The 11,898-nt window shown below is 49.8% G+C and overlaps 7 protein-coding genes across 7 annotated transcripts; 5 read left to right on the top strand and 2 right to left on the bottom strand.

Moving 5' to 3' along the window:
- Positions 1–213: 213 nt before the first annotated feature.
- N7525_001197 (DODA-type extradiol aromatic ring-opening family dioxygenase) lies at positions 214–1,186 on the bottom strand (the record flags this gene model as incomplete). Its single annotated transcript, XM_061211798.1, has 3 exons — positions 214–948; positions 996–1,126; positions 1,183–1,186. The coding sequence occupies 3 exons, from the start codon at positions 1,184–1,186 to the stop codon at positions 214–216; spliced, it is 870 nt and encodes a 289-aa protein (XP_061071024.1).
- A 287-nt stretch (positions 1,187–1,473) lies between these two features.
- N7525_001196 (Zn(II)2Cys6 transcription factor domain-containing protein) lies at positions 1,474–3,027 on the top strand (the record flags this gene model as incomplete). The annotated part of the gene is made up of 5 exons (XM_061211797.1): positions 1,474–1,578; positions 1,640–1,694; positions 1,751–2,078; positions 2,311–2,518; positions 2,566–3,027. The coding sequence occupies 5 exons, from the start codon at positions 1,474–1,476 to the stop codon at positions 3,025–3,027; spliced, it is 1,158 nt and encodes a 385-aa protein (XP_061071023.1).
- A 97-nt stretch (positions 3,028–3,124) lies between these two features.
- Positions 3,125–4,766, bottom strand: N7525_001195 (uncharacterized protein; the record flags this gene model as incomplete). Its single annotated transcript, XM_061211796.1, has 5 exons — positions 3,125–3,468; positions 3,541–3,656; positions 3,706–3,798; positions 3,857–4,311; positions 4,371–4,766. The coding sequence occupies 5 exons, from the start codon at positions 4,764–4,766 to the stop codon at positions 3,125–3,127; spliced, it is 1,404 nt and encodes a 467-aa protein (XP_061071022.1).
- Positions 4,767–4,995: 229 nt separating this feature from the next.
- On the top strand, positions 4,996–5,463 carry N7525_001194 (uncharacterized protein; the record flags this gene model as incomplete). Its single annotated transcript, XM_002558172.1, has 2 exons — positions 4,996–5,322; positions 5,383–5,463. The coding sequence occupies 2 exons, from the start codon at positions 4,996–4,998 to the stop codon at positions 5,461–5,463; spliced, it is 408 nt and encodes a 135-aa protein (XP_002558218.1).
- An 825-nt stretch (positions 5,464–6,288) lies between these two features.
- On the top strand, positions 6,289–6,733 carry N7525_001193 (cupin domain-containing protein; the record flags this gene model as incomplete). The annotated part of the gene is made up of 2 exons (XM_061211795.1): positions 6,289–6,314; positions 6,385–6,733. 2 exons carry the CDS (start codon positions 6,289–6,291, stop codon positions 6,731–6,733), a joined length of 375 nt encoding a protein of 124 aa, XP_061071021.1.
- Positions 6,734–8,063: 1,330 nt separating this feature from the next.
- On the top strand, positions 8,064–9,773 carry N7525_001192 (uncharacterized protein; the record flags this gene model as incomplete). Its single annotated transcript, XM_002558174.2, has 3 exons — positions 8,064–8,287; positions 8,340–9,308; positions 9,362–9,773. 3 exons carry the CDS (start codon positions 8,064–8,066, stop codon positions 9,771–9,773), a joined length of 1,605 nt encoding a protein of 534 aa, XP_002558220.2.
- Positions 9,774–10,272: 499 nt separating this feature from the next.
- On the top strand, positions 10,273–11,703 carry N7525_001191 (uncharacterized protein; the record flags this gene model as incomplete). The annotated part of the gene is made up of 1 exon (XM_002558175.2): positions 10,273–11,703. One exon carries the CDS (start codon positions 10,273–10,275, stop codon positions 11,701–11,703), a length of 1,431 nt encoding a protein of 476 aa, XP_002558221.2.
- Positions 11,704–11,898: the final 195 nt, after the last annotated feature.

Below are 11,898 nucleotides of genomic sequence, written 5' to 3'. Positions count from 1 at the left end.
CTTATTACTTTTTGGCCCGGAACGAACAGCCGGTGGGGGATGACAGATGAATTGATATTGGGTCAGGTTGTTCTTTTCTATGCTCTCCATACGGCCAGCATCTGCTGCCTTTAATATAATGGGTTGCCACCCCCCTATTACTGGGCCCTCTCATCTAAACAATAATTAATTGGACGTCTGATTAACCGCGGAAAAGCTGTCAAGGAAAGTACATCAAGCGGCTGTTCGTGATTCCCTAGGCCATTGCCCGATGGTGAATTGGGAATTGCACATGTTGGTCAACTCCCATGTTTCTGCCATTAGCCTTCCAGTTGTCCCCAAATCGGCTTCGCTGCCGGCTGCCCCAGCCACGAATACGGCAGCCATGTAGTGGTCATCCGTGGCATGGGCGTCTCGAAAATGAGGATGCTTCATGAGCCGAGTCATGGCCCGGCGGAGAGCAGGCCCGCTATTGTTTACTATCGCGTCTTCTACTGCCTGACGAAAATCTAGAGCCCATTTCTCAGGTGGCGTTTCCTGGGCAAAATTGTCACTATGTCGCAACATGGGCCCCCAGACATTGCGATACAGGTTATGTACCGCACCACCGGTTCCAATGATCAGGTAGTTCTGCTCTCGCAGTGGCCGTAGAGCTGTACCAGCGCGCATGTGGAAGTGTGGATCATACTGCACGTTGGTGGATATGATGGTTGTAGGTGGACACCGATCAGGAAACATGCGAATAAGAATCAGAGAGGTATCGTGAATCCATTCCAAGCTCTCGTTGGCGTGCACGTCAAAGCCCTCGGCGGATAGAAGGTCGATACACTTGCGCCCACTGTCGAGATCCGGCACAAGCTCGTAGTTGACGTACTTGGAAGGGTGCACATACGCCACGGGAGACTTGGTGGGATGGGGGTTCATCGCAACTTCCAGGCGGTTGCTTCCTGAGCAGCCCCAGTGGGCACCCTGTTCCGGCATAAGTACGTCGTCTCGCTGTCGAACGGGGAGCATACCATGATAATCACGCCCTTAATTCCATAGGCCAGAGCCTCATCGCCGCATTTCTTCCAGTAGTCGGCGGACTCCGACTCTTCCCCCAGCATCATGGTCGAGCCATGGGAAAAGAAATGCACTGGCGTGAGCGCTGGAAAGTGAGGTCAGACAGTGAGTTCAAGCAGAATAAGTTGAGACTGTACGTACACATAGCGGGTTGTTGTTATGTCAGGGATGATGATACTCTAGAGTGTGTGGTTAGGATGTAGCCTGTGTATGGCTTCTTTTCTAACAGCTCTCGTATTACACACTCCCATTATTCGGTAATCATACCCCCAACATCCCGAATGTGGACATCCACTTATTCGGGACCACATTCCCCCACCTTTCAAGTTATAGTATGTACTTATCCTCCGGCTTCTGTTTTCACCCTGGCATGACCATACGATGTCCCCGATTTGATCATTGATGGGTTCTCCACACGCTCATCCGACCTTCATGCCCACCAACCCGTTCCAGTGTGGAACCAGTTCACAATACTTCACCCGCATTGACCATCTTGGTCGACCCGCATTGACCATCTTGGTCGCCACGTGCGCTCCCGTACGTTTATTGTCGGGCCCTCTTGCCCGATGTGCTGGCTAACTTGATCGCGCCCGTGCAGACACCCAAGAGAAGCCATACCGTTGCTCTGAGTGCAACAAGCGGTTCGGTCGTGTGTGAGGCGCATTCCCTCTGTTATTAGACAAGGCCTGTCAACAACTGACGGGTGGAGTACGCATTGACCTATTGTCCCGACATTCAACTCTCCATGACCCCAACAGAGACTCGGCCTCCGCTAAGCGACGATGCACCGAGGGTAATAGAGCGCCAATCCGCGCGTCTCAGGCCTACGAGGGCTGTGCCAAGAATCATCTCCGCTGCGATGATGACAAGCCCTGCCGTCGATGTCAACGGAAGGGGACCCGCTGTAATCTGCCCACTGGATCTGTGGTGAGTTCTCCACCGACTCCGGTGACTCAGCTAGAGGCAAACGCTCCCGGCAACGACAGGAATTCATTGTTGCCATTACAACGGCCACAACAACCACACCAGCCACGGGGGTGTTGGTGGTGGCTTTAGTAATCACATAGAATCCATGAATCAGGGCAACCTGTCCAAACCGGCAGGATCGGACGACTGATGTAGGAGCAGACCTGACGGAGGGGTCAGATGCGTTGTTGGGAGCATATTCCGCCGTACTCCCTCCAGACCAGGATAATTCATTGCGCAACCTCTCCCCGATTACCCAGGGGAACTGGTCGCCTTTGGCCTAGAGACTAACCTCGATCTTAGTATGATCAATCTTAATTTCCTCGAGTCCTACAACGCGCGGGCCCCCTTCGAGTACGAAGCGGCCACGGCGTCCACTCTTGCACCGTCGGTGGAGGCTGCCGAGAACGCAGTCACACAGGCAGATCATGCAGCGAGAGAGGAACGGTTGTGCAGCGCCCCCGATGGCGGTTTGTTCCTGTGCCCCAAGATCATGGCTATGCTGAACACGGTAACTTGCTCCTCGGCGGCGAGACCAGGCCAGATAAACCCCTAAAGAGTCTCCGGAATCTGGACATGGGGCCTGGTCCTGACAATTGTCTCGATCTGGCATCTCAAGACAAAATCTTGAGCATTGTACTAAGCCAGATGCCACTGCCCTTTTCACTTAATGCGGCCTCGTTCCCTTCTCCCGAACTGCTGGATCGTCTCATCCTGTACTTTTTAAGTGTGTCCTTCTCTAGCGCAGGCGCTTGGATCTATAGAAGCACGTTCATACCCAAGCAGTCTCGATCGGAATTCGTGCTTGCCATGGCTGCGGCTGGTGCAGTGCTTACTCCCGATTCGGCGTTGCGGAAGCTCGGGTTTGCAATGCAGGAGGTTGTCCGACATCGACTTCCCGCCATATTCGAGGCCGACAACACCCTTATCCGGGATTTTGGACTGCATCAGCATGGCGGCCCTGATGCCCATGAACCCCCTCAGGTGGAGAATATTGTGCACTGTTCAGAAACTGCTTGAGGTGACTACATGGTCCCGGCAGATAAACATTGAATAGATACCACTATCACTATGCATATTGATTGTCCGCAAAAAGCAATGACTACTACCTAGAATGTCACATGCGAAATTCATGCTTTTCCACCATAGTCCACGCCCAATAGCCCAGAGAGCTCAACCCTGCGAGAATCGAGATCGAGAACAACCCCAGCCCTGTCAGAATGCCTTGCTCAAAAAACCCTACACCTCCACCCAAGGGCCGCCGAGTCCGGCAGGCCAGTTGACTCGACTGCAAGTCCAGCATATTCTGCAAGGCTGATGGTGATTTGGCACGTAGAATATCCGTGACAGACTGCGACAGCCCGGTAGGGCGGATATAATGTGGCCGAGGAACGGAGAAGACCGTAGTTGGGTATCTCACTGAGCGATCCAGGGCCACTTGTTTAGGGGCAGGGGGTCCCACTAGAAGGGATAAAATTATATTAGTGCTGTAAACATCATTTAAACGAAAAAGTTTAACTGCGATCCCCTTACCCAGGACTTCCACAGGGATGTGGTTGACAAACGAGACATGCGCGTTAATGAACTGCGTCAAATATTTGGCAGACTTCTCCTGAGCGAAGACGTATGTCCCCCGAAGGTTTCCAACCCTAGTAGGCCAGTCAGTCATTGCTCTACTAAATCACGCTGTTCACACACATATTCGACAAATCGATGGCATGATCCAACGAGCGCACAGTGTGCACCAGCAACCGGGCGTCAGTAGGAGTATCCGGCAGCGCCTTGGGATCTCTATTTCCCCATTTTTGTTAGCAGAAGTCGTCCAGTCTGAAAAGAGTGATAGCTATACAGTTGGTCTGCTTCCACAAGTTTGCCCCTTCCCAGGGACGATACGACCCGTAATCCCCCTCTTTCCTCTTGGTGGTCTTTTTCCGGCCGTCTCTCGTCTCCTTGTATTGCACTCGCACTCGGCGGAAATGACACACTCGCCTGCACCAAGGCTATCAGAAACTGCTCCTTGATGTATTCATTGACAAGGACTATGTCGGGTGCGTAGGGCGACCGGCCACCGAAGCTGAACCGGGCTGCTACGAGTGCTTCAGCTGCGTGATTGATATCTGCTGTGCGGTCCACAACAGCCACTACCTGACCGGGTAGGTGATCGTCCTGACGAAGCCGCATATGTTGTGGTCCGAGATCCTCGTCCGTTGCTGGAATCGGGACGAATGCGATAGTACTGCGATCGAGCGATGACTGTAGGAGTTTCTTGATCAAAACGGGAAGGGCTTGTGTAGAGATGGGCAGCTTTATAGATGAGAGCATTAGCGAGGTCTACCTTTTTGACTGTCGGGAGTGTCGCATACTTCAATAACGACACAGTTACCAGCAGTAAGTGCACCAGCGACAGCGACTAGGACCGAGTAGAAGATTGTATAGCTCGTCGGAATAATGTATACAATTCCCACGGGTTCTCGTCGGCTGGCAGCATCCTCCCCTCTTGCAATGGCATACTCATCCTGGTGTGCGCGGTCGATGTTCAAAGACTGATGGTATTCCTTTAAGGCGTTCAGTGTGAGGAGATACTCCACGGCAGCCTCGGGGGCGGCATAATCAGTGTCTGCGCGAATGGCTCCCTTGATGGTGTCTGCTTTGTCAAGCAGTGCCTTCTGAAGGGCCTCCAGCTGGGCTCGGCGAGTGAGTATGTTGTGCATGCGGCCATCGAGGGCAGCCTCACGAACAGCTTGAAGGGAGGCAGCCATGGGGAATGATTGAGCGAATGAGGAAATTAGTTCAAGGTCAAAACTATGAGCTATAAATCCTCTGATCTCCCTTGACCCTCTGTTCTTGGCCGTGGGGTGTGATGTTCCCTCGGGAAGAGGCGGGCCACATTCCCGATGCCGGGGTGCGTCTTGGTCTCCGTCTCCGTCTGGCCGTTTATATCACATTTGCTTTGCAGCTGTTTTTACCTTGACAAAACAGCATTTTAACATGTTTTCATCAGCATCGACCTCCACCACCGCTACCGCTGCCCATATTCGCACTGCCCGACTTCGGGTGCGGGGATACCCAGCAGACTACGACGTATACGAGTCCGACGTGGCTGCCTCGAGTTCTCCCTCGCAGCAGGCTGGGAGCGAAGCCGCTGCTGGAGAAACTCGAGCACATAACCCTCCCGGATGGCCAGATGACTATCGCCGCATCCCGCCGCACCGGCCGATTAATCGACATCTCGACCAAAGCCAGCGAAGGGTGTACACAAGTCTTGGAGAGCGAGCATTTTTGACCGTAATGTTTACCGGATTGGAAATGAACGTGGTGAGTGATCCCTGCTTGTGCACAGACACCTGAGGTTTTCATGCTTGCTGATTGGGACAGATTGCAAACCGCCTGTGGAAGGTCACAGGGGGGCGACTCTCTGAAAATTTGTTTACATACAAACTGGGCGGCGAGTTTTGATTCTTTTGCCAATAGTCGAGAATATATGCTATTTATACATCTCTGTATATCTAATCTAACTCACTATTCACCATCCTTTGGAAAGATGATACGCAACGAGACATAGTTTTGAAACTTGTTGGCATACGTGGGATGTCGTTATCTCATTGTATGCAGACTGAGCCTTTTTTGCTAGTTTGCTATTCTCTTTCTTCATACTGGCTTTTTATACAGGCTTTTATAAAGCCTGTTTTGCATTCGTTATCGCATTTCTTCCCGATTTTCGTTTGTTTGCCAAATGTCAACATCCACAGCATGTATGTCAGTCACACCCACAATAACTAGCTCCACGTCCGTGCTCATGTAGTTTCGGTGCAGTAGCCATGCTCGGTGCTTGTGGTGATTAGGATCTGTCTTACTCAAACTAACACGTAGCCAATGGAGATGATAATGCATATTAGGATTATTCCAACGGTACTCTATATGAAAATTATGGGACATACTCTTCCCATAGTTTGTATCCCCCTATGTTAAATGATATCTAATGTAGCCTCTAACCGTATCTTTACAAACCCGCACTTATCTTGGCAGATCTCCGGTTGAGAAGAAATATGTGAGTATTAAAGCATTAACAGATGTGACAGTAAATTATACTAAGAGTAATGAATCGAAGGGGTATTTCTTACGCAGAACCACGTTAATTCTCGGACCCGGACGTGTGTTTGTCGCAAATCGATAGGTAATAATATCTTGTACTACATTCTGTCCGACCTGTCTCCTATATAAACCCCGAAGAATTTCGCGAAGTTCTCTGTCACTACAACCAAAAAAACTTAGAATTCCAACATGCAGGAACCGACCTATGACCCCAGGTAAGCAAATTGCCGCACCAAGTTGAGTTGGAAGTTAACCAAAGAAAAAGCCGCCCGATGCCCTCGATAGAGATTGCCTACTCATACAAGCTGGTCGACATCCCGAACAAGACCATGGTCAGCCTGCGCATCGAATTCCCACCCAACGGATCAACTCCCCCCATCGGCATGGGGGCGCAAACGTTGGCGCTCATGTCCTTAAAGGGACGGTCCTTAATAAAATGAACGAAGAGCCTATGAAAACAATTCAAGAGGGTGGAAGCTGGTTTGAAGCACCTGGGTGTCATCATCGCATCAGCGATAATGCTAGCAAGACCGAGGCCGCGACGCTCATTGCCACCATGGTGACGGACACTGAAGTATTTGAGAGGGACGGTATGGGGGCGCTTATCCAGATTGACGAGGAGTATCGGAAATGAGAGTAGCCGAGGATTATAGCGATCGATAGCACATTACCTGTTGAAGCATCCATGAATATAAGCACATAATCAGGGGAATAAAATCAGTATAGATGTTATCACTAAAAGCTAACACCCCCACCCGGGGGAGTAATTGTAAGTAAATTAATTCATTCCAGTTAAACCAGGAGCATCCGCGTCAAAAAAGGAACAGAAATCAAAATTCAACATGTCTAATGTCGGGAGTGCAGGTGAAATGGGATCTGAAAGGGACGGGTCAACAGCACCCAAAAACTAGCCGGAGGATCTTTTGCGAGAGATAACAATTCTCGGGTGACAATTCCAATCTCACGGTAAGTTCGTTTGGCCAGGTTCCAGTGCTCACTTAAACGCTTCAAACTGCCCATAGCGAAGCGAATCTTCTCACGGCTTTTGGCTCGCCGGTCCCCAAAATAGATAAACCTGCACGCTGATAAATGTGCAATGGACGATGAAGACGATGAAAAAAACGATGAAAAGACCGATATAAAGAAAGCTCTGTAAAAGAGAGAGAGCCCAGAACCTGATCTGGCAAAGCCAGAAGGGAAGAGAGAGAAAAGAAGGAAGAGATTGATCCTCTAACAGATGTAGGCTAGCTAATATAGCTAGCAAACAGTGAAGTCTGGCCTGACAAACCAGGCATCAGCCTGGCTGACGTAACAGTAATGCAGCCCTGGAGGGCTCGGCTTCTTCCCGCCGCTTCCCTCCAGCCACTCGTTCGCTCTTCTAGCGACATGGTCTCGATCCCGAACGTCAAATGCGCACTCTGGCAAGATCCACCGAGAGTGGGGGTTGCTTTCAATACCATCGGCCTTCCTAACTGTAAGCCAGAAGGGAAAAAGGTAAGGGTTGCAAACCCTTTAACACGCTGTGAAAGTCTCGCGTATTGTGGCTTTTTCTATAGTTGTATATGTTGGGGATCCATGTACATGGTATAACAGCGGGAGGACCAAGGATTACCCCAGTTACGGTCGAAGCGATGGTCTTCTTTTCCGAGTCGATCGCCTTGGCAGTTGTGCGGGGGACCAGCTCATACCCGAATAGGATCAAGACACCAACCAATTATCCCCGTTATTTGCGACACATTGAGGTCAGTGCTCAGAAGATCCTCAAAAACAAGACACTCGGTTCGAGGATGTTGTTCCGTTGGCATATGGCACGCGCTCTGGGAGAGTGATTCTACCCTTTTTAAGGTTAGTATACGGGTTTCTTTGTTCTGCCATGTTGCAGGGATTTGTACATCCCTAGCTTTAAGAGAAAAAAAATTCCCCCCGTCGTTCTCCCTTGTCATTACTACAAGCACCTATACGATATGAACCTCGCAGACACACAAACCACGAAAGGGTCCAATGAGCATGGCGCTGATGTCATTGATGGCATTGATGCAAGCAGAAAGCCATCACACATACCACTTTGGCAATCGATCAAGAGATTTCCCAGAATCGTGGGCTATTGCCTGGCACTAAGCTCGGCAATCCTTCTCTACGGATATGACCTTGTCATCGTAGGGACGGTGGCTGCGATGCCTCAATTCCAGTAAATAAGACCCCGCAAAATAATAGCAAGCGTCACTGCTGACACGAGAAAGAGTTGTTTTCGGCCAGGAACTCGACGGAAAACATATCATCCCTTCTATGTGGCTTTCCCTTTGGAACGTCTCCAGTTGCATTGGCTTGATGTTAGGCTCCATTCTCGGTGGTTACTATCAAGATCGTCGTGGCCGTCGGATAACGCTCGCTATAGGCAGTTTCCTATCCACCATTGCAGTCGCAATATGCTACATTTCAGATCTACCGGACGGAATGGAAACTCGCCGAGGGGTATTCTTCGCAGGTAAACTCTTCCAGGGGGTTTGTATCGGCATCCTTCTGTGTGTTACGCAGACGTACATGTCCGAGGTACTCCCTGTTGTTCTCCGAGGACCGATCATTGCATTCTATCCGATATTCACACTTCTCGGACAACTAGTCGGGTCGATCGTGGTTTATACTTCGCTCAAGCATACGGGCGCACAATCTTACCGGATTTGCTTTGCGTCGCAATGGCCGTTCTCGGCGGTCCCCTTTGTTCTAGCGGCCTTCTTGCCAGAGAGTCCAACCTGGCTTTTGAGAAACGGACGGACAGACAAGGCTCTAAACGCACAGAGAATGCTTGATACAACCCATGTGAACTCGCAAGCTGTAATCAACGAGTTACAGGCGTCAATTTTAGCAGAGGACGAGGAGAGCGCAACTCATGAATACGTCGATTGTTTCAGGGGAGTCAACATGCGCCGAACACTGGTTGTGGCTTTTGCAAATGTGATACCTCAGATGTTCGGACTGCAGCTCCTGGCAAATGCCTCCTACTTTATGCAGATCGTGGGTATGGGTGCATCTAATAGCTTGGTATTCTTGATTCTGGGTATCGGGCTGGGCCTGATTGCAAACGTTGTCAGTTTATGGGCGCTGAATGCCTTTGGAAGAAGATTCCTCATTCTACTGACTCTAGGTATTGTTACGGTTTTATGGTTCGCCATAGGAATAGCAGGGATCTTCAAGGGAACCGTGACAATTTGGTAAGACGCTATATCGGACCACTAAGGAGGATGAGCTAACTTTGCGGCACTAGGTATACGGCAGTTAGCATGATGATTATCACTATGGTCTCTGGTCTTGGGTCGTGGCCTGCGTCTCATGTGGTTGCCGCCGAAGCGTCCTCACTGCAACTTCGAGCCAAGACCCAGGGTATTGGGTGGTTCACTAGCGGTATTGGAACTGCAGTATTTGCCATCATCCTGCCGTATATCTACAACATAGATCAAGGGAACCTGAGGGCAAAAACAGGGTTCGTGATGGCAGGATTCGCCGCAGTTGCCGTCATTGTAGTGTGGCTGGCCATCCCAGAGATGAAAGGGCGGACGCCAATGGAGATTGATCGCATGTTCTCCTTGAGATTACGGACTCGCGCATTCAAAGATTGGCATAGTGATGTGACTCTCGGGGGCGAAGCAGAAGACTCTCGTCCGTCCGCGAAAGCATGATTGTTCTTTCTACACAATTGTTGAGGAAATGAGACGGGACTAAAGGAAACTGCAGTGAGATACCAAAACACCAATACCACTTGCATTTTTAGGTCGCTCCGAATTGGACACAGAATTATTATAATCGACTTGGTAACCAAATTTATGTTCGCTCTCTCTGATCCCGATTCCGACTGGGCGATGATGGACTAAATATATAACGGAGCCTAATATTATGGCCAACTGCTACATTTGAATTCTTGTACTTAGCTGCTTGGCGCTGTGACTGGTAACTATAGCTATATTAGCTAGCCTAGATCTATCAGAGAATCAATCTCTTCCTTCTTTCTCTCTCTGGTTTCTAGGAGATGGCCGAGGGGGAACTTCTGAAGATCGTGAAATAAAAATGTGTGACGTCAGTGACCAGATTAAGAGTCACGTAAGAAGAAGGCAACAAACACCTGGGCAACATGAACGGAAAAAATACTCTGACCTCAACTCCACCCACTTCGTCTCTCCAATGGATCCCACGGATCACCCCTTATTCATTGCCCAGGAGACTCTCTGCTTCTATCCAATCAGCACCATATACAACTCATGTCCGCGATATCTCTTCTACGCGCTTCTGCTGGCAACCTGTGTCACTCGATGGACAGGATGGGTCATGAATGTATTCCTAGGAACTGCAGCGGCATATGCGGGAACGGCGGCAATCCAAGCCTTCATCATGGTTTCTAGTCACCAACCATCGCAAGACCCTGGACCTGTCGCTATTCCGTACCTGCCCGCTAATTCCAGCCTGCGAAATGATTTCCCTTCTTTGGTAACTGAAGCAGACCATGTCATGATCTCACCAGCATCACTTGAGCTTGACTCGGATGCTGTCCTTGCTATCGTTATCACTGGTTATCTCGTCTTTCTGCCGCTCCAATGCTGGTCCCGCATCCTAACCCACGATCGAGCAAGGAACCTCCTCTTTTACCTTTGGCATGCTCTCATGTTGGCTGGCTCCATATGTGCCCTTGTATATGCCGCGAGAACACCCAAAACACCACCCCAGTACATGTTTTGCTTTCCTGATCTTGCGCCTTTCAACGACACGTCAAATGACGGCTGGCAAGCCTCATGGAGGACATCCACGTGGAACAACAGCGTGTGGGATACATTTTCGAACATATCGCTATGGAATCAACTAGGAGATATCTGTTTCAACCCCTGTTTTAATTCAACCCAAATTTTACGGAAACCAGACTCATTGCATTCAGCCACCTCAGAGGGAGACTTCGGAGTTGCTACCTCCCATAGCTTCTGGAAGAAGGTCCTTTACTCGCATCGATATATCTACAGTCTCATAATTCTTTGTCTGATCCTCAATTGCCTCCTCTTGACTTATCGATTCCTCCCTTACCGATCACGGATCCCATCTGCGCAGATCGTGGTCATCTGGAAAGAACGAAAGACTATTTGGAAAAGCTTCAAAGATGAAGTTTGTGGTGCCACGAGGCTAGTAAGCAGCCCGGGTGACAATGGGGAAGAAGCAGGACCGACAAATGAGAAGACCCCTGTCTGGCGCCGAATGCGACACCTACTCAGCCGCCGGTTCCTCGGGTCATTTCTCCATGTGCTTGTTGACGCTGCAATCCTTTTCGGAATACTCTTCAGCATGATAGTCAGTCCGTTCACAATAGTTGCCTTTGTCGTTTGGATAGAGATCCAAATCTCCAACGATGGACCCTCAGAGGAGACTCCGAGCCAGGTTGGTCAGTGGGCGTACCCTACTTCACTAGCACTGCTTGTGATTTCAGCTGCGATTTTGAAGCTCAAATACCGACTCGCTTCATCGGTTGAGTTGGAACGTGAGATCTCTGCATTAAAACAACATTTGGGGGATTTAGAGAAAATGAAGGAGGCACGGTCGGGGTCTGGGTCGGCCCATCAGACCAGCAAATGAGACAATATTAAGAGAGAATCTGGCAATCAGTCATCCGGATGTATTCGTCATGAGCTAGCTTCCCTTTTGCAACCTATTCGTTCCAAGAAGTTCCCCCTCGGCCATCTCCTAGAAACCAAGACGTGAATAATATCATTTGGGTCGTCTGACTTTCCATGTATTTATTGTTAATGGAGATGCGACCCAGTTGGAAAT

Source organism: Penicillium rubens (assembly GCF_028828025.1).
Source record: "Penicillium rubens strain IBT 27055 chromosome Unknown utg000001l_segment0_segment0, whole genome shotgun sequence".
Lineage (NCBI taxonomy): Eukaryota > Fungi > Ascomycota > Eurotiomycetes > Eurotiales > Aspergillaceae > Penicillium > Penicillium rubens.
Note: the sequence above shows the minus strand (reverse complement) of the source record. Positions and strands in the feature narration are given on the sequence as shown.